The 22,250-nt window shown below is 42.7% G+C and overlaps 1 protein-coding gene across 3 annotated transcripts in view; it reads left to right on the top strand.

The window, feature by feature from the left end:
- The window catches only part of nxph2a (neurexophilin 2a), a 142,460-nt gene extending 120,747 nt beyond the window's left edge, over positions 1–21,713 (top strand). For 2 of the 3 annotated variants that reach the window (XM_055638659.1, XM_055638660.1), the window contains exon 3: positions 19,801–21,713. In XM_055638659.1, the coding sequence (XP_055494634.1) occupies positions 19,801–20,550 (750 nt within the window). In that variant the 3' untranslated portion in view covers positions 20,551–21,713. The remainder of the gene's footprint in view (positions 1–19,800) is intronic. The other variant, XM_055638658.1, reaches the window with a different exon arrangement.
- The last annotated feature ends 537 nt before the right edge of the window (positions 21,714–22,250 follow it).

Below are 22,250 nucleotides of genomic sequence, written 5' to 3'. Positions count from 1 at the left end.
TGCACAATCTATTCTTCTGCAGTTGTATAGGGCTCTGGTGAGACCACATCTGGAGTAATGTGTACAGTTTTGGTCTCCTAATCTGAGGAAGGACATCCTTGTGATTGAGGCAGTGCAGCGTAGGTTCATGAGATTGATCCCTGGGATGGCGGGACTGTCATATGAGGAAAGATTGAAAAGATTAGGCTTGTATTCACTGGAGTTTAGAAGGATGAGGAGGGATCTCATAGAAACATAAAAAATCATAAAAGGACTGGACAAGCTAGATGCAGGAAAAATGTTCCCAATGTTGGGCGAGTCCAGAACCAGGGGCCACAGTCTTAGAATAAAGGGGAAGCCATTTAAAACTGAGGTGAGAAAAAACTTTTTCACCTAGAGTGCTGAATTTATGGAATTCCTTGCCACAGAGGGCAGTGGAGGCCAAGTCACTGGATGGATTTAAGAGAGAGTTAGATAGAGCTCTAGGGGCTAGTGGAATCAAGGGATATGGGGAGAAGGCAGGTACGGGTTATTGATTGGGGACGATCAGCCATGATCACAATGAATGGTGGTGCTGGCTCGAAGGGCCGAATGGCCTCCTCCTGCACCTATTTTCTACGTTTCTATTGACTATTGACAAACATTAAAACTATATTTCTACGATAGTTTTGCATGGTCTTTGGTTGTTTTTTTGAATGAACAGCCATAGTGTCATACAGTACAGAAACAGGCCCTTTGTCCCAACTTATCCATTCCATCCATGATGCCCCATCAATGCTAGTCCCACCTTCCACATTTTCCCCATCTCCCTCTAAACGTTTCTTATCTACATAGCTGTCCAAATGTGTTTTAAATGCTTTCATTGAACCTTCCACAACTACCCTCTCTGGCAGCTTGTTTCATATCTGCTCGCCTTTTAACAGGGACTCGAAAGAGGGAGCACATATCGCCAATTCTGGCCTCCCTACACTGGCTCCCGGTGCACTTTCGGGTTCATTTTAAGATACTGTTATTTGTTTTTAAATCTCTGAATGGGCTCGCCCTGCCTTACCTCTCTGAGCTGCTCCACCCATACGCTCCTGCCCGGTCTCTCAGGTCAGCTGGTCAGCTGCTCCTGGAGGTACCAAGGTCTAGTCGGAGGCTCAGAGGGGATAGTGCCTTCTCTGTTGCTGCCCCGGCACTCTGGAACACCCTGCCGTTGCACATCAGACAGGCCCCCTCACTGTCCATCTTCAAATCCAGTGTTAAAACGCATGTGTACTCCCTGGCTTTTGACCATGCCTGAGGCTTTGCTTCTGTTTGTGGTGTTTTTGATGTTTCTTTATTTTACATGTCTTTTCCTACTATTTCTTTTGATTGTTATTTTTGTGGTGTATTAACTTTTTTGTCAATGATTAGTGATGTACAGCACTTTGTTGCAGCTATGTTTGTTTTTAAAGTGCTCTATAAATAAAATTATTATTATTATTATTATTATTATTATTATTATTATTATTATTATATCCCCACAACGTTCTCCGTGGAAAAGGTTGCACCTGAGGCTCCTATTAAATCTTCTCCCCCCATTAACCTTAAACCTATGTCCTTTGGTTTTTAATTTCCCTACTTTGGGGAAAAGACTCTCTCTCTCTCTCTAGTTACTCTCTTTCTCATAATGTACATAAAATCACTGGAGTTTCCTATATAATATCTGCCAGAGCTATCTCCTATCCCTTTATGCCCTCTTTGTGTATTATCAAAGAAATTCAAATTTAGTACTTATGCTCAGAACGTGTCTCAACGTTTTAAACATAGTTCAGTTCTTCCACAAATTGCTATTGCGGATGTTTAAGATCACACAGCAACCATATGACGATCTGTTCAGTGTCCATAACCATTGTGTAGGAAGGAACTGCAGATGCTGGTTTACACCGAAGAAAGACAGAAAATGCTGGAGTAACTCAGCAGGACAGGAGAGAAGGAACGGATGATATTCCTGGGTAACATCACCCATTCCTTCTCTCCAGAGATGCTGCCTGTTCTGCTAAGTTACTTCCGCATTTTGTGTCTGTTTATGTCCATTACCATTGACTGCCCTTCCAAATGTACTTGTAATTTTTGCCTTGCAAGTTATTGTGGTTGTACAATACACAATATATGCCAACTTAATTTTTAAAGTTATACAGAAAAAACAATCTACCTAGCCTTGATGTCCTATATACTAAAAATAATTTAGAAGGTGTTAATGTTTTTATAAAATTTGCCCCCAAGGTGCATAAGAACTTGGACATTAGGAGCAATAGAAGGCCAAATGACCATACTAGTCTTTGCGTTATTCAATAGGATTACAGTAGATCATCCAGGCTATTGCCATGGCTGATCCTTATAATTCACTACTCAAATTTCTACAAGCTCCAGAGTTAGCTGTATGCAGGGAATCTGCAACCTGCTATCTTGGATTTCATCAGCTAATAGATCATGGAAGCCAACATGAATGGGTTTTCTCATTGTTTGGCATTTGAAAAAAATAATAAATGTTATAACATTTATTAAGAAAATCTGCTAAATTTTACAAATATTTAGTAATGTATTACTGATATTTTGTTTTACTATAACATCTATTTTCTGTTATAAAACCATACCAAAATGGAGAAGCTGGATGGGGTTCAGAAATGCATGGTGTGGTTTAGTTAACTAACTTATATATTACCTCCCCTACCATGGATGAGGCTCTCACCAGGGTCTCTTCAATACCCCGCAACACTGCTCTCTCTCCCCATAACCCACTCATAACAAGGGCAGAGACCCCTAGACCTCACCTTCCACCCCACTAGCCGTCACATACAACAAACAGTCCTCCGTCATTTTCGCCACCTCCAACGTGACCCCACCTCTCGCCACATCTTCCCATCTCCTCCCTGAATGCTTTCCGCAAAGACCGCTCCCTCCGCAATTCCCTGGTCCAATCTTCCCTTCCCACCCGCACCACCCAATCCCCGGGCACTTTCCCTTGCAACTGCAAGAGATGCTACACGTGTCGCTTTACCTTCCCACCCGCCCACCCTACATTAGTCTGAAGAAGGGTCTCGGGCTGAAACGTTGCCTATTTCCTTCGCTCCATAGATGCTGCCGCACCCACTGAATTTCTCTAGCATTTTTGGCTACCTTCGATTTTCCAGCATCTGCAGTTCCTTCTTGAACATAACTTATTTGATTACTCATTTTTTGTTTATGATTGTTTTCTTTTAACTTCTTAGTTATTGCAAGCTTGTGATTGCTGTTTGGTATCTTCCTGATTAGTCAATATAATTTGTTGCTGTTTCATAAACAAGCTTGTCTGTACAGAATGTGTATGTTCTCCCCGTGACCACGTGGGATTTCTCCGGGTGCTCTGGCTTCCTCCCATACTCCAAAGACGTACAGGTTTGTAGGTTAATTGGTTTGGTTTAATTGTAAATTGTTCGTAGTGTGTGTAGGATAGTGTTAGTGTGTGGGAATCGCTGGTCGGTGCAGGCTCGAAGAACCTGTTTCCATGCTGTAATTCAAAACTAAATTAATAAAAGTGAAATTGGGGTGAAAGAAATTCATTTATAATAAAATAATTCAACATAGATCAACCTAACAAGAAGCTTTTGTGTTTTAATTAAATGTCTGGACTGTAGGCTCAGCATCCATTTACAAACCTAAAGAGACCAATTTTCCTCTGCTGAAAGATTAATATATGTCTATTCTGTGAGCATTTTGGGGAAGGAAAATAAGAACCTGTTGTGGGTATTTTCTGTCCCTATATATCACTGATAATGGACTAAACCTGAAGGGAACTGCACTCCGGAAAAAAGATCCTACAACTTAAATTCAACGTATAGCAAAGGAGCTGTATTATAATGGCTCCAACATTGACACTCTCCCCAACACTAGTTATGGAACAGAGACACGAGAGACTCCAAATGCTGGAATCGTGTGCAAAAAATGAAAACTACTGGAGGAACTCGGCAGGTCAGGCAGCATCTGTGTAGGGAAAGGAACAGATGACATTTCAAGTCAGGATCTTTTCTTCAGACAGAAGGGGCTGGGGAACAGGAGCAGTGGGAAACAGGAATATATGGGATAAACCTGGCATGAGAAACAGGAGGTTCTGGGGAATAGGTGGAGGGTTGGTTTACAAGAGGGGGCATGTAACAGGAGGGGATACACCGGGATAACGTTTGGGAATGAAAATTAGGGAAAACCTATGCACCCGGAAAGGGTAGCACCATCGCAGGAGGGGTTTTCAACCTAAACCTTTAGAAGGAGTCTGTAGATCACCATGGGGATGGCGGCATGCTGTTGAGGATCTATCTATCTATCTATCTATCTATCTATCTATCTATCTATCTATCTATCTATCTATCTATCTATCTATCTATCTATCTATCTATCTAATCTCTTCCGGTTTGCATTGTTTTTACATTTGCAAAAAACGGTAGCCGATAGCGCTACGATTTTTTGCCACCTTACTCGGCATTCTCCTGTGCTGCAAGTGCAACAAGTTTTGTTCCGATCAGTGGAATTGTACAAAAGTTATGGAAGTTTAAAAATTGTAAAAGCCGCCCCTTCCGGCACCCGCTGTCAATCACGCGCGGCGAGGAGAATAAAGCTGAAGGAGCAGAGTGATGAGAGTGTGTTGAGCGAGTGCGGAGTGAGCAGCGTGCGGAGTGAGCAGTGTGCAGAGTGAGCAGCGTGCAGACGGCTTCTGCGGAGCCAGCACGACGAGCCGGGAGCCGCTGAATGGAACCGGGAGTCGCTGAGTGAAGCTGGAGTCGGACTGGGAGCCTTTGAGTGAGGCCGAAAGCTGAAAGTGCGGGGTGAGCAGAGTGCAGGGTGAGCATAGAACGAGCTGCGTCTGCGGCGACCACAACCCCTCCCCCCCCAACAGCCACCACCGCCCCCCCACCCACACACCTCTCCTTCTCCCCCTCCCCGCCCACACACCCCTCTCCTTCCAAAACACACCAACCCTCCCCCCCCCCCCCTCCCCACCTCCCACCCCTTCCCCCCCCCCCCCCCCACCCCCCCCCCACCCCCCCTCTCCCCACGCCCAACGCCACACATGCCCTCCCCCATTCCCCCTCCCCCACGTCCCCCTCCTCCAACCCCCTGCACACACACAATGCCCCTAACCCATACCCCCTACCCCACACCCCCTCCTCCCCCACACACCTCCCCCTCTGCCACATATCCCCCTCCCCCACACACACCCTCTCCCCATACATCCCCACTCTCCCACTGGGAGAGTATCAGGCAGGGCGGGAGCGTTCTTGCAGCTGGGGACGTGATGGCTTCAGGCAGGGGCCAGTGGAAGGGGAGCGTTCCACAGCAGGGGAGGGGGCTGGGGGGGGAAGGTCCTATAGCGGTAGGCCACAGTAGTCCTGCCCCCACCAGCCCCCGACAGACCCAGCCTGAAGCCGCCCCCCTCCCCCGGGTACAGGATGCTCACCCCATCGGCCCCCCGACAGCCCCGTCTGAAGAATGCAACAAGAGACGCAATACATAAACACCCACCCCCCCCCCCCCCCCACCACACCCTCCCCTCCGCACACCCCTCCCCCCACCCCTTCTCCCCCCTACACCATGCTCTCCCCACAAACCCCCACCCCCCATGCCCACACGTCCACTCCCCTCCTCCCCTCCCACCGCACACCCGTCTCACCACCTCCCCTCCCACACATGAAGAGGAATGGGGGGGGGGGGGGGGGGAGTGCCGGGGGATGAGGGGTAATGAGCCGCGCCTGCGCAGTTAGGGGCCATGGGTGAGTGGTGGAATATTGCTTTGGGTGATCGGGTTGCATTGGAGGAACAAGTGAGTGGTGGAATATTGCGTTGGGGAATGGGTTGCGTTTGGAGATCAGGACTTCCGTGTGTCCCACTGGGTCTCACTTAGTCTAGTACATAATTAAAACTCTGACCTTGTTATCTTCCGGCTTGCGTGGTTTTTCTATTTGCACAAAAACGGTATGCTAGCTCACTCACCGTGCCCCTATGCTGCAAGTGCACCAAGTTTCATTCCGATTGGTGGCATAATGTTAAAGTTAGTGAGGTTTAAAAATCTTAAAACCACGCACGCGCAGATCGATCTCCTCTCCTGCCAGTCAGCGCCACGCGGATTACTCTCTTCTCCTGTCACTCTGTGGTACCGTCCGCCCCTTCCTGCGTCATCGTGTCTTTACTGGAGTTGAGGGACGCTCTGAATGGCCGGCAAAAGTCTCCAATCTGACACCATTTTTGGAGCGACCGGAAGCGGCCTTGCCCGGCCCGGCGCAGAGTCGGAGATGTCGCCGGTGTCGCCAAATGGAAAGCGGAGAATCTGATCCCGGGGAGAACGACCAGCAACCAGCGCCCGCTGTGAGTCCCCATCGCACTGCCAATTCCAGCCCCTTCTCCTCTGGTCCCCCTCGCTGGTTCCTACCCCCCTCACCTGTGAAACCCCTTTCTCTCCCATGGCTCTTCCCCTGTCTTTTCTCTGAGCTCTCTACCCCCTTCCCACCCCTGCCCCCCACAACCCACCTGCCCACCCACCCCCCTCCTCCCACACCCCCACTCCACAACCCCCCTACAATCCCTCCCTGCTCCCACACCTCCCCGCCCCCACAACCCCCTCCCCCTGCCCACACACCCCTCCCCCCAACAACCCCCCGCCCCACACCCCCCGCCCAAACAAGCTCCACTCCCACACACCCCACCTGCCCACCCACCCCCCTCCTCCCACACCCCCCCTCCACAAAACCCCCCTACAAACCTCCCTGCTCCCACACCTCCCCGCCCCCACACCCCCCGCCCACACACCCCTCCCCCTAACAACCCCCCGCCCACACACCCCTCCCCCCACCACACACCCCCCCTCCCCCCAATAACCCCCCCCCCCCACACCCTCCGCCCAAACAGCCCCCCACTCCCACACACCCCCCCTGCCCACACATCCCCCTCCTCCCCACCCCGCACCCACACACCCCTCAACACCCCCTGCCCACACACCCCCTTCCCTCCCACAACCCCCCCCCACCCACAGTTGCAGCAGACTGCTCCTTTATTGTTTGTCGTTTTCTTTAAAATTTCTGGTCACTTGCACCTTGCAATTGCTGATTGGTATCTCTACAGTGCCAATAAAGGTGACAAGTGTTTTATTTGTTTGTTTGCCTCGGCGCGCGTTCTTGGGAGCATAAGTAGCATCAGCGGCATTAATCTTCTCTGCATTGTTGCACAAGACAGCTGGCAAAGTTTTGCTTGAGAAAGTACTAAGGTGCATCACTTTCCTCATCTGCAAATTGTGTTGCAGAATAGATCCTTCATTTTATTTATGAATAACAGAATAACTTCTACAGGTGCACAGTAGAGAGCATATTGACTGGTTGCATCATGACCTGGTTCGGCAACTTGAACGTCCGGGAGCGTAAAAGACTGCAAAAGGTTTTGACCACTGCCCAGTCCATCACCGGCTTTGACCTCCCCACCATCAAAGGGATTTATCGGAGTCGCTGCCACAAAAAGGCAGCCAACATCATCAGAGACCCACACCTTCCTGGCCACACGCTCATCGCACCACTGCCATTTGGAACAAGGTACAGGAGCCTGAGAACTTAAAAGTCCAGGTTCAGGAACAGCTGCTTCCCTGTAGCCATCAGGCTATTAAACATTACAACCTCATAAGCTCTGAACTACAATAGACTATTATTATTATTGCATTGTTATTGTTTGTTTTTTAAGTATGTGTATATGTATGTATATATATATATATATATATATATATATAAAAGGTTTGGTGTACATACTCACATTATATATATGTATATATATATATAATGTGAGTATGTTTGTGTGTGAGTATGTACACCAAACTTTTTTTCTCTCTCTCTTGTTTATCATATTATTTACTGTGTACTATGTTTACATATTCTGTTGTGCTGCAGCAAGTAATATTTTCATTGTTCTATCTGAGACATATGACAATAAACATTCTTGACTTGACTCTTGAATTCCCAATTCACTACTGTGCCACAGGTACCACAGGTGGCGCTCAGAGTGATCCTGCAGGAAGGCTACATGTATGAACTGTGGGTATCTACCTGCTTAGGAGATTGCAGGTGAACGCATACTAATCACCCCATTTTATAACAGTTAATGGTGCCATCATTATTTGCACTAAGAACATGGAAAAGTACAGCATAGAAACAACCCTTCTCTTCATAGGGTCTGAACCAAACATGATGCCAAGATAAACAAATCTCTGCCTGCACATTATCCATATCCGTCTGTTATCTACATATACATGTACCTACCTAAAATAGTCCTTTAAAATGTCATCATTATATCTGCCTCCACCACATCTCTGCCCGTGCGTTCCAATCACCCATTAACCTCTCTCTCTCTTTTTTTTTTAAATCTTCCACTCATCTCCTTTAAACTTTGCCCCTCTCACCTTAAAGCTATGCCCTTTATTCTTACATTATTTCCACTGGGAAAATGATTCTAACTGACAGAGTTTTCAACAAATTTGGTAAAGCTGATGATAATTCGATTCTAAAACATTTTTGATGTACAACCTCTAATTTTAAATAATAAGATTAAACTAAACATGTAAGCATATGAAATTAAAGTAAGAGAACCTAATTCTTGTTGGGGCTAAAAGCAATCTCAATTTTTGCATAAGAGGTGGTTAGTGGATGGGATATAGAAATGATTCTCACTTATGGTTAATTAAAGTATTCAAGACACTCAGAAAGAAATGGTTGGAGTTTATTTAGATGAGAACATCCTTGTACTTTATTATTTCTACCATTAGAGGGAGCTTGCTGTTTGTGCTGCATCATGAGCAGTGGTGCTGACTGAAAATCCATGTACAGAAACCTATTAAGAGCCATGTAGCTCTGTTTATTCTTTCAACATCTTTAGCCATTCCTACGTTGTGCAAAGATTGCTTCAGTGGTTCATGGATCTACATTATATTGATTGCTTTAATACATATTTTATTAAATTCTATAGAGGCAGCATTTGACGAAATGGCATCTAATAAGCCATGTAAAATTGATGTCAATTGGCTTCAGGGAGAAAATACTTCAATGATGGGAGTCATACCTGGCACAGAGGAAGATGGTTGTGTTGTAAGAAATAAATCTTACCAGCCTCAAAATATCCTTGCAGAAGTACCTTGGTGCTGCTTGTTAGGCCTAACCATCTTCAGCTGTTGTATCAATCGCATTCCCTCCACCATTAGGCCAAAAGTAGGGTCGTTGATGATGATTACACATCATTTAATTGTGGGGCAGCATGGTGGCACAGCGGTAGAGTTGCTGCTTTAGAGCGTCAGAGACCCGGGTTCGATCCTGACTGCGGGTGCTGACTGTATAGTGTTTGTACATTCACACGGTGACCTGCATGGGTTTTCAATGGGTACTTGGTTTCCATACACACTCCAAAGACATACAGGTTTGTAGGTTAATTCGCTTTGGTTAAAATGTAAATTTTCCCTAGTGTGCAGGATAGTGTTAGTGTGCGGAGATCGCTGGTCACCGCAGACTCAATGGGACGAAGGGCCTGTTTCCTTGAGAAGGTGTTGGTGAGTTACCTTCTTGAAGCATTTCTGGTGAAGGTTTTTTCCTGTCGGATATGGAGTTTAAATATGATTAATGGTAAGAAAAATGGATCTTGGAAGTTTATTAAAATGATTGCATACATTTTCAGACAATCTTCTTATTCAGTTTTTGATTGTAGCTTTATTTTTGTCCATTTATGTATCTTCCTGTTTTTCCCTTGGGTTTAAAAGTATTCACATTTGCTAATCATTGTTTATTAACATTTATTATGTAATATATTGGTAAATCCAGTCAAAGAAATTCACTATGAACATTTATGGTTTTTATTTAAAATATTTGATAAAAATAGCTTTTGATCACAAGCATCAAATCTGATAGTTGTTAATAAGTACAATTTCTAATAAATGTGGATGTTACTGTTGGCATTGGTTGCCAACCTACTATTTATATTCTAAACCTGATGGTAGCCAAGCATTTCAAACAAATCTAACTTTTATTTAAACATTTATTGCTAATTAATCATATATTGTTGAGTGACTGTCGCTGGGTCCACATATAGTTAAACCATAAAGTCAATATCTGATCCAGACAAATTGAATCCTGAACTGCATAAATGATCATAGAAAACACGATTGCAAGCTTAAATGTAATTTATGTTTAAAGTTTTCTGACCTTCTGTGCAGCTTTATCTAATTCCACCCAGATATGACAGCACAGATAAATGAAACTCAACCCCATTATTCTTTTCACACATTGCATAGTGAAAATGAATTGCGGGGCAACAATTTTAACTGAATTTAAAATTTTGGACAAACTGATTTGCAAGCAGTGCACATACTGCTTAGGTCTGAAAACATTCACTTTTGGGAGCAACTTCAAATTAAAATTTCCTGTGTTGATTTGCAAATGTATCGATTCTGCCAAAGCTGAATTTGTAATATCTTTCACGTGATATGTATTTACTAATTCAGAAATACCGAACTGTACTTTCATCCAGATGTATTCTCGTGCTACTGACTTTGTTACAACTCTCCTGCAGTCATTCACATTCCATTTTAAAGAGTGTCGTGCTATTCCCCACAGGCAATGATAAAATCCTTCCACCTATTAGCCACGGGAAAGAGTCAGAATCTAATAGTTAATAAAATTCAAAATCAGATAATGATGGTGAATTATTGAGCATAATCAAATGGAGCAGATCCCTAGCTATAAGAAAATAAAGTATGGATTGCATCTCCCAATTTTACTGGAAGTAGTGTATCTCTTTAATGATCATGTTTTACACTAGAGGAGAAACTGCTGAACAACTGAAACAACAAATGACAGCAAGGTTAATCCATGCAACAATCATGTTTGGGGTTCTTAAGTTTAGTATAGTTTAGAGAACGGCGTAGAAACAAGCCCTTTGGCCCAGCGAGTCCGTGCCAACCAATGATCCCTGTGCATTAACACTATCCAACACACATTAGGGACAATTTACAATTTTACCAAGCCAATTAGCCTACAAACCTGTATGTCTTTGGAGTGTGGGAGGAAACAGGTCCTGGAGAAAACCCACGCAGATCATGGGGAAAACGTACATAATCCATACAGACAGCACTCATAATCAGTAACAAACTCAGGTCTCTGGCACTGTAAAGCAGCAACTCTACTGCTGCACCACAGTCTGACTGGTCAGTTTTTACAAGATTTAAATGTTAGTTTAAATCGTACGATTACAATAAACTCTTTGTGCATTTGCAAAGCATTTAAGCATTTACAGTAAAACACTGTTCCCCAATAATTATACACCAAACATAATATTTTAATATTCAGCAACATAATAAACATTCCAGCATGTCGCTGCCAGAATAGAGGATTAACAGCTGCATTAAGGTATGGGCAGAAGATGTTTTAAGTCAGTCTTCAAAATTACTGACAAGTGCATTAGCATATTGAAGGACATCATTTAACTATTGATAAGACTCTTGAAAGTAGCCTGCATTTGTTCGAGTAAAGTTGCCTTGGAATAAACAGTCAATGACTTTCCCACATTTCTTCATGAAAATAGTATGTTATTGTATATAACACAAAATACGTTTTATGCGCTGTATCTGCGCCCAAGATGAGGTGCTCCATATCAGGAGATGTCCTCATTCTTTAGGGAACGGGGGTTCCCCACTCCCATCATAGATGAGACCCTCACTCATGTCTCCTCAGTACCCCGCAAGTCTGCCCTTGCTCACCCTCCCCCAGTCACAAAAGAGACAGTCCCCCTCGTCCTTACCTTCCACTCCATCAGCTGTCGCATACACACATCATCTTCCAAAATTTCCGACACTTCCAACAAGATCCCACCACTAGTCACATTTTCCCATCACCACCCCTTTCTGCCTTTGCAGAGACCATTCCCTCCACAACTTCCTGGTTAACACATCCCTTCCCACCCATACCACCCCCTCACAGGTACCTTCCCCTGCTGCAACCGCAGAAGATGCAACACCTGTCTCTATAGCTCCTCTCTCGTGTCTGTCCAGGGACCCCAACAGTCCTTTCAGGCTAGGTAGAGGTTCACTTGCACCTCCTCCAACCTCGTCTACTGTATCCGTTATTCATGATGTGGACTCCTATACATCAGCGAGACCAAATGTAGACTGGGCGATCGTTTCACTGAACACCTTTGATCAGCCTGTCTGAACCTACCTGATCTCCCGGTTGGTAAACACTTTAATTCTCCTTCCCATTCCCACACAGACCTTTCTGTCCTTGGTCTCCTCCATTATCAGAGTGAGGCTAAACGCAAATATTTTATTCATTGATCTCTATCTCTCTACATCATCATCTATATCTCTAAATTCCCTTATCCCTAAACAGTCAGAAGAAGGGTCACGACCCGAAACGTGACCCATCCTTCTCTCCAGAGATGCTGCTTGTCCCGTTGTTACTCCAGCTTTATGTGTCTATCTTCAGTTTAAACCAGCATCAGCAGTTCCTTCCTACACAAAATATAACCATTTTTCTGACTATTCTTGACATTTTTTCTGCTCCCGCAACTCACCAATTAGCAGTGATTATTTCCATTAACCCTATCATTTTGCATTAATTCCTTGAAAATGTTAAATCAAATAATTTCTTACGTTTGTATTTTTAGAAAATATAATGCTACTGATAATTTAATCCCGGAGGTCCAAAAGCAATTTTGGTAGATTTACAATGCATGCTCTCTGAGGCCAATATATTCTTTGTAAGGGACAGTGACAGGAACTGCTTATAATATTTGAGTTGTGGTTTAACCACACTTTAAGTGGCATTGTGATAAAACCTGTACCCTTTTGTACTCTAATTGTCTAGACATAAAGACTAACACTCCATCAGCATTTTTAATTAATTTCAGCAAAGGTCCATGACATTTTAATGAACTTTGTATATGGGGCTCCACAGCTCGAATCACGATTAATTAATAGCCTGGTTCTAAAGGATGCTCCAGGGAAAAGTGATTGTAAATTGATACAATTTTATATTGACCAGTTAAATCTGAAATTAGTAAAGCAAACCGTTTATAATATGCCGGTCATCCCAGATTGTGGCAGTGTTCTGTTCCTGTGAACTGGTTGTAACCCAAACAGTTTGCATGTCAGAAATATGGCCATGATCCATATTCCCACTCAGTGATATTTGTAAGCTATGAGGAACAAGATGGCCACATTATTTGTGGACACCACAGTAAAAGACATAATGGTGGATAAATAATTTAGAAGGTAGGTAAACATCTCAATAAATTATTGAGAAGAACATATATTATGACAAGTCATAACCTCATAGGAATGGCGATCTAACAATGGGTATTACTAAAAAGAGTATTATTACAAGGAGAAGCATAATTTTGAAAACACGATTAGTAAACTTGAAGAATGGGTGGATAAAGACAGAGAATGGGGATTTGTTAAGGAAACATCACGCATGACCTATATTTGAGTAGATAACAAGAAGGGTAAATAAGGATAGCCAAGTTGACATGGATTTAAAAAATGTTAGACAAAATCCCAAGTGGTACATTGTTCAGGAGAGATCAGGGAGTCTATCAGATCGAAGTGGAAATGGCAAGTTGGATTAAAATGAGTTCAGTGGAAGAATATCTAACAATCCACCAATCTCTATTGAATATACTCAGCGACTAATCCTCTCAAATCCTTTTGGGTTGGAGATTGTATACATTCACCAGTCTCCAGGTGAAGATATTTCTCCTCATCTGAATGACCAATTCCTTATATGGACACAAAGAAATGCAGATGCTGGTTAATACACATGACACAAAGTACTGGAGTAACCCAGCTAGTAAGGCAGCATCTGTGGAGAACATGCGTAGGTGATGTTTTAGGTCGAGACTCTTCTTCAGACTGAAGTGATCAAATTGTGTTATATTTGTGATGTAAATTATCTGGCATTGGGAATTGGGGAAATTATATTTGCTGACAGCATCACATTTGGAGGCATGGTAGATCATGTTGAGTACTATTAAAAACTATAGAAGGCAACCAGAGGACATAAGTAGACAAGAGACACAAATGACTGTAAATGCTGGAACCTGCTGGACGAACTCAACAGGCTGAGCAGCAACTGTGGAGGGAAAAGGAATTGTTGACATTCTGGGACATCGTTCCTGATGTAGGGTCTTGACCCAAATTATCACACATTTCCTTTCCCCCACAGATGCAGCTCGACCTGCTGAATTCCTCCAGCAGATCTTTCTTTGCTTCAGAATAAATAGACCTGCAGGAAGGAATGGCTTATGGCAGAAGCTGTTCAGTATTTATTAGACGCATTTGACAGTACATACACCTTAATCGTTGCGATTTTATAGGATTTCACATGGTGGGATCCGAATGTACTGAGTGGTAGTGCAAATAGATGACAATTGTAGGTTAAATTTAAAATTGATCCTGTATTTTGCATTTAGGCGTATTAAACTGCAACCCATGGAGGTGACATTGAACAAGTAGAACATTTTACGAAATGGCCAATTTTGGGCTTTCCATTTCAGAAAGTATAGAAAATTTATGGAACCTGACGAAGATTTCATCAAAAGTCATTTGGACTGATATGTGGACAGGAAAGATGGCAAATAGAACTAGTCCAGAATGCCAACTTGGTCAACATGGACAAGGAGGGCCGAAAGGCATGTTTCTGTGCTGTATTGCTCCAGGATTCTATGATTCTATGGATTTAAGACATTAATAGTACTATGGGATTTGCTACTACAAGATGAAAATGAGTTATGATTGGAGCCGCTAACTCAACTGCATCGAGCAAAATCCCGAGTAATTTATTACTGAAAATTCATCTCTTTTTGCAGCTGGTTTGACGTCGCAGAATTCCTTAGCAACCCTTGCAATTAGCATTTATCTCTGGACAGTGAGCTGCATTGAAATCCTGTCCAATGGAATGAAAACATACACATTTTGCAGTCATGTTTCGATTTATACATGTTCAGAATAAGTTCAGCATTCTCGTGCAACTTAATGAAGTAAGAAAGTTTGATCTAGGCATTTTGATGATTTTTTAAATAATGTATAACAAATAACAGTTTACACTGCATTCTTGCTTTAATTATTCCGGATACCTATTTATGTCTTGTAGTGTGTCATCCTCTGAAGGAAAATTATTTATTAAAAAAATAATGAGCCCAATTGAGGTTTCTTGGAGAGAGGATCTAGGAAACCTATTATTTTTTAAAGGACATGCAGCTGATAGTTTCCAGCATAACGGCACAAAAAAATGATGATATCTGGCACTTACTGCTGAGGTATTGGTATTGGCTTCTTATTGCCACATGTACAAAGATACAGTGAAAAGCTTTGCTTACATGCTATCCAACCAAATTATACTACACATTAGTACAATCAAGCCATACAGAAATACAACAATGGGAAAAATTACCAGAGTGTATGCATTATGCATAACAGCATTAAGGTGTTACAGTTGCAGTGAAAGTGCAAGGTCCGCAATGAGGTAGGCTGGAAGATCTAGACAACAACTTAGCTTATGGGAGGACCATTCAGTAGTCTGATAACAGTGTGAATGATGCTATTGTTGAATCTGGTGGTATGTGCGTTCAAATGTTTGTATCTTCTGCACAGCAGGAGAGGGGCGAAGGAATGAAAGGAGTGAAAATGTTTGATTAAGTTGGCTGCTTTTCCGAGGTAACATATATGTGGATGGAGCTGATGGTGAAGAGGCTGGTTTTGCATGATGGACTATGCTACATCCACAACCCTCTGCAAGTTCTTATGGTCTTGGGCAGAGCTGTTACCACACCATGCAGAGATGTATCCCAATAGAATGCTTTATGTAGTGCATCTGTAGAAGTTGCTAAGAGTCTTTGGAGACATGCCAGACTTCCTTAGTCTTCTGAGGAAGTAGAGGCCTTGGGCACTTTCACATATTGAAGACCAATAAACAGCACATATAAGATATCTTAAATAAAAGAGAAAACATTGGAAACATTCATCAAGTCAGATATTATCTGTGGGAGAAAGAAACAGAGTTTATGTTTCAAGTCTGAAACGGTGTCAGAAATGGGAAGGAAGGAAGACAAGTTGCAGTAGCAGAGAAGATGATGGAGGAGAGTGCTTGCAAAATGTTCTACTTTCACACAATGAAATTGTGGGTTATAATTATAAATTATACATTTTTGCACAAATTAAAGGGTAAAATGTCTCATTGCACTATTATGCAGAATTAACATTGCTTTGTTAGAGATCTGTGTGGCATATCTGTCATCCAGACAATTTGGGCTGGATTGTTCTTGACCCAGCCTATGCCTTGCAAGCATCTCCCAAGGATTCCCTGCAGACACACCTATGTTTTGTTGCTACCAATGTTACAAGGCCTCGTTGATCTAAGTAATAGAGCATAGAATTGTAAAGCACTGAAACAGGAGCTTCAGTCCACTGAGTCTGCTCCAACCATGAAACTATGGTCACTTATCCCATCTACCTGTACATGGTCTGCATCTCAATATTCCCAGCCTGTTCACCTGTCTGTCCAAATGCTCTAAAATGTTGCTATTGTATCTGCTTCTACCCCATCCCCTAGCAGTGAATTCCAGGAACCTACCACTTTTTTGTGTATAAAAAAAAAAAAGTAATCTTACATTTCCTCAAACTTATGCCCACCTGTGTTTGACATTTCCACAAAAAAAGACACAAAGTGCTGGAGTAACTCAGCAGGTCCTGTAGCATCCCTGGAGAACATGGATAGTAAGATTTCAGTTCGGAATCCTTCACACTGATTGTAGACGGAGGGGAAAAAGAAGGCTGGAAGAGAGAAAGGACAAGTCAATGCCTGCCATGAAATAAGTGGAAGATAGCCACAAAAAGCTGGAGTAACTCAGCGGGTCGGACAGCATCTCTGGAAAAAAGGAGTGGGTGGCGGTTTGGGCCGAGACCCTCCTTCAGACATATATCAGGGGAAAGGGAAATGAGAGATATAGATGGTGATGTATAGATATATAGAACAAGTGAATGACAGATATGCAAAAAAGTAACAATGATAAAGAAAACAGGCCATGGTTAGCTGTGGCCGAGGTGAAAACGAGTACAGACAATGAGATTCAACAAGACGACTTTCAAGCTGGTACGACTCGGGTAGGGGAGGGATGGAGAGTGGGGGGGTGCAAGGGTTACGTGAAGTTAGAGAAATCAACATCATACCACTGGGTTGTAAGCTGCCCAAGCGAAATATGAGATGCTGTTCCTCCAATTTGCACTATGGAGGAGGTCTAGGACAGAAAGGTTGGTATGGGAAGAGGAATTAAAGTGTTTGGCAACTGGGAGATCAGGTAGGTCCAAGCGGACTGAGCGAAGGCGTTCAGCAAAATGATCACCCAGTCCATCTTTGATCGCGCCGATATATAAGAGTCCACACCTTGAACAACAAAGTCTATGTCTTCTTAGAGACTTGGATCCCAAGAACCCACTGTACATTTACCTGCGTTTGTCCATTATCCCTCCAAACCTTTGCGATCTATGTACCTGTCCAAGTATCTTTTAAATGCTGTAATAGTACCTGCCACAATTACATCCTCTGGCAGCTCATTCCATAGCCCCGCCCACCTCCGAAAGAAAAAATTACCCCTCAGGTTCTTATTAAGTCTCACTGCTCGCTCCTTAAATCTATGTCCGCTGGTACTTGACTCCCTTGCCCTAGGTAAAAGACATAGAAACATAGAAATTAGGTGCAGGAGTAGGCCATTCGGCCCTTCGAGCCTGCACCGCCATTCAATATGATCATGGCTGATCATCCAACTCAGTATCCCGTACCTGCCTACTCTCCATACCCCCTGATCCCCTTAGCCACAAGGACCACATCTAACTCCCTCTTAAATATAGCCCATGAACTGGCCTCAACTACCCTCTGTGGCAGAGAGTTCCAGAGATTCACTACTCTCTGTGTGAAAAAAGTTCTTCTCATCTCGGTTTTAAAGGATTTCCCCCTTATCCTTAAGCTGTGACCCCTTGTCCTGGACTTCCCCAACATCGGGAACAATCTTTCTGCATCTAGCCTGTCCAACCCCTTAAGAATTTTGTAAGTTTCTATAAGATCCCCTCTCAATCTCCTAAATTCTAGAGAGTATAAACCAAGTCTATCCAGTCTTTCTTCATAAGACAGTCCTGACATCCCAGGAATCAGTCTGGTGAACCGTCTCTGCACTCCCTCTATGGCAATAAATGTCCTTCCTCAGATTCCTAAGACGCTGTGCATTCACCATATCTGTTCACCTTCTATTTTTATGCACCTCTAAATGAACACTCCTCAACCTCTTGCACTCCAAGGAAAAAAATCCTAACCTGCTTATTCCTTCTCTAGCTCAGGCTCACGGGTCCTGGCAATGTCTTCATAAATTTTCTCTGCACTCTTTCCAGCTTAATGACGTCCTTCCTGTAGAAGGGTGACCAAAACTGAACACAATACTCCAAATGAAGCCTCACCAATATCTTGCACATCTGCAATATAATGTCCCAACTTCTATACTCAATACCCTGATTGATAAAAGTTAGTACCAAATGCCTTCTCTACTACCCATTCTACCTGTGATGCAACTTTCAGGGAACTATGTACCTGTGCTCCGGGATCAAACAAGTTATTTCCTGTTTTGTTTATGCTCCTCAAAGGCCCTGTTTGATTTCAGCTTCTTAATCCTTACCTCTGCTTCCTTTTCCTTTCTGACTATAGTGTATGATCTATAGTCATCCAAGGTTCTCAAACCTTGCCATCCTTGGCCATCTGTGCTATATAGCTTCATGACGCTCTGACTCAAATGAAAGATGTTGCTATCTGTGCACCAGTAATGTTTGGCATAAAGCCAAGCAGGCAGGTGTGGTGAACCCTGCCTCAGATTCGCGAGGTTAGCAACCGGCCTTGAACTCAGTGTTTCTTGGAATGGAGTTGTCAACCTTCACTAAAAAGTAAGTGAACCTACATGTTCTTTGTTGCATAGAATAGTGAAAGGCTTGGATAGGGTGGATGTGGAGAGGATGTTTCCACTAGTGGGAGAGTCTAGGACTAGAAGTCATAGCCATATAATTAAAGGACATTCTTTGAGGAAGGAGATGAGGAGACATTTCTTTAGTCAGAGGGTGGTGAATCTGTGGAATTATTTGCTGTGGTGGCCATCAGTGGATATTGTTAAGGCAGAGATAGATTGATTCTTGATTAGTACAGGTGTCAGATGGGGGAGAAGGCAGTAGAATGGGGTTAAGAGGGAGAGATAGATACATAGAAACAGAAAATAGGTGCAGGAGTAGGCTATTCGGCCCTTCGAGCCAGCACCACCATTCAATATGATCACGGCTGATCATCCAGAATCAGTACCCTGTTCCTGCTTTCTCCCCATAGATCAGCTATGATTGAATGGTGTAGTAGACTTGATGGGCCGAATGCCCTAATTCTACTCCTATCATCTATGACCTTATGACTGTATAATTGTAAATAACATTATTACTTTCAATTACAGTGTTGAGCCCAAATACACTGGCATCTGATCTCCAGTGCGTTTCCTTCTTTAACAATGCAGTGAGAAAACATGGAAGTCAGTTCTTGCTGATAGGCTGCAACTCATCAATGTTTCTACACAGATTAACCTATTAATTATCAGTGTACTCCATACCTTCATAGTTTTAATGCTGTGGTAATAGCCACTTAAAGTGCCAATCTGAGCATCAAATGCAAATACAATGCGCAATAGAGTTAAATTGCACCTTCATTTGTATTAACACTTTATTTCATTTTATTCTAGATTAATTCTCATGAGAATCCTTTGGGAGGACGACTGGAATTGTTGGAATTACGACACAAAGCAGCTGGTCCAACATTTGCTGATAATTTGGCTGCACCACAGAGAGTAAATCCTTTGCGGCTGTTTGTGAAGGAGATCCCGAAGGCAAAACAGGATATCACTGATAACCCACGGATAAAAATTTCCGATGACTTGTGGACATGGTTAAATAACCTAACAGATCCTCGGGAATCTCATTCACGGACCAAACGCAGACCCATTGTTAAAACAGGAAAGTTCAAGAAAATGTTTGGGTGGGGTGACTTCCATTCCAACATCAAGACTGTGAAATTGAATCTTCTCATTACTGGGAAGATAGTCGACCATGGGAATGGGACTTTTAGTGTGTACTTCAGACACAACTCGACTGGTCTTGGCAATGTATCTGTAAGCCTCGTTCCACCATCCAAGGTTGTGGAATTTGACTTCTCTCAGCAGTCGACGCTGGAGACCAAGGAGTCCAAGACGTTCAACTGTCGAATTGAGTACGAGAAAACAGACAGAGCAAAGAAGACCGCGCTGTGTAATTATGATCCTTCAAAGATATGTTATCAGGAGCAGACCCAAAGTCATGTGTCATGGTTATGCTCCAAACCATTCAAGGTTATATGCATATATATTGCTTTCTACAGTGTAGATTATAAACTTGTGCAAAAGGTTTGTCCTGACTACAATTATCACAGTGAAACTCCTTATTATTCATCTGGTTAACAAAATAGCCATGGCATGATAGGTGAAGACTGCCATTCTGTATGTAACTTATTTATACATAGTCAATGTCATGGGTTAATAATGATAGTAACTGTTTAAGACAGGCACATCTGGGATAGCGCAGCTGCTACCTCAAAGGGAGCATCTGAGAATGTAATTGCATGATAAGCATTTGTAAAACGAAGAGTCCGTTCTGAACAGTCCTCAGAGCAAGAAGAAAAATAATATAAAATGCAGAAATTAAACTATCTCTGAAACATTAGCCTAAGGCTGAACTGCATATTTATATTCCGATTGCAGCTCCCTGTGATGAGAATGAATATGTTTCTAAATGTTAAATCTGCACATTAATTCATAATCAAAGTTCTTATAGGGAATTTTCTTTGTGGGGGGTGGAGGAATAAAAACAAGTATTGCAAAGTAGGTTCATCAACTAGCCAAAACATAATATAGGATTGTAAAAATTGGTTAAACACATTTTAATGTATGAATATAGTGTGTTTTGGAAATGTGGTCCTGTAAAACTGCTTCTTTATAAAAGGCTGTGTATGTGTCAATAAAGTATAAATACCGAGAATAAAGTAGAAGACACAAAGAATGCAACATAGAAACTGAATACATGATCCTCCCTTTGTTGTGCAAACCTTCAATAAAACATCACAGAAACATTTCAATGTGTAGTTGTATTTAATAAGAATTCTTGAATGAAATGGATGGCAGCAGAAATATGCTGAATCAAAGCTAATTCATTTTTAAACAGGAGCATTTTCTCCTGTCAATTATTTTGCTTAATCTAAATAATTTCACAGATGGAAACACAAGAGACTGCAGATGCTGGAATTGGAAGCAAAGAACATACTGCTGGAGGAACACAACGTGTCAGGCAGCATCTGTCGGGCGAGAAAGGAATTGTCGACATTTCGGATGAAGAAGGATGTGGGGGTGTAATAGCAAGTCCCAATAAAAATGGTCGAAGAGTAGGAGAGGAGTGGAAACTACAGAGGGGGAGCAGTGAGGGAAGGTTGAATAACAACATTCCTTTCCCCCACAGATGCTGCCTGACCCAGTGAGTTCCTCAAGCTGCTTGCTCATTTTCACTGATAATCTGCCAAACCTATGTTTACATTGTGGGCAAAACTTTTAAAATATGATCAAAGATAATATTTGTTTTTCAACATTGCTTATTAGCAGTACATTCATTCTTTCTTTGTTTAGTTTAGTTTATTGTCACATGTACCGAGGTACAGTGAAAAGTATTTGTTGCATGGTAGCAAGTCAGCAGAAATATGATTATGATAGAGCCATCGACAGTGTCCAGAAGAAATGGTGCTGTCAGAGTAGAGATTTAAAAGAGTGTTGTAATTGTAATGCGTGATTGCAGATCCACTTCTATGACTAGCACACAAAGAGTCACTTGGGTTGATCGCCATCTTCATTGAAGCCATTTATTTCCGTGTTATCATTATAATACTGTTTTGAGATTTCCTTTCTTTTCCAAATAAATCATTGTGCTATTCCTGATCCTTAACCTTTTTCTCTGTTACCATCATAACTCTTGGTTTAAATCAACTTTAATACTTACTGCAGTGAAACCTAACAGAGTGAATGTGGGCCTGTCCTACTTACGCGACTTTTTCGGTGACTGCCGGCACCCGTCATAGGTCGTTGCAGGTCGCTGAAAATTTTGAACATGTTGAAAA

Source organism: Leucoraja erinacea, chromosome 7 (assembly GCF_028641065.1).
Source record: "Leucoraja erinacea ecotype New England chromosome 7, Leri_hhj_1, whole genome shotgun sequence".
In the NCBI taxonomy this organism is placed as follows: Eukaryota; Metazoa; Chordata; class Chondrichthyes; order Rajiformes; family Rajidae; genus Leucoraja; species Leucoraja erinaceus.
The sequence above is the reverse complement of the archived record's forward strand: the minus strand, read 5'-3'. Positions and strand labels throughout refer to the sequence as shown.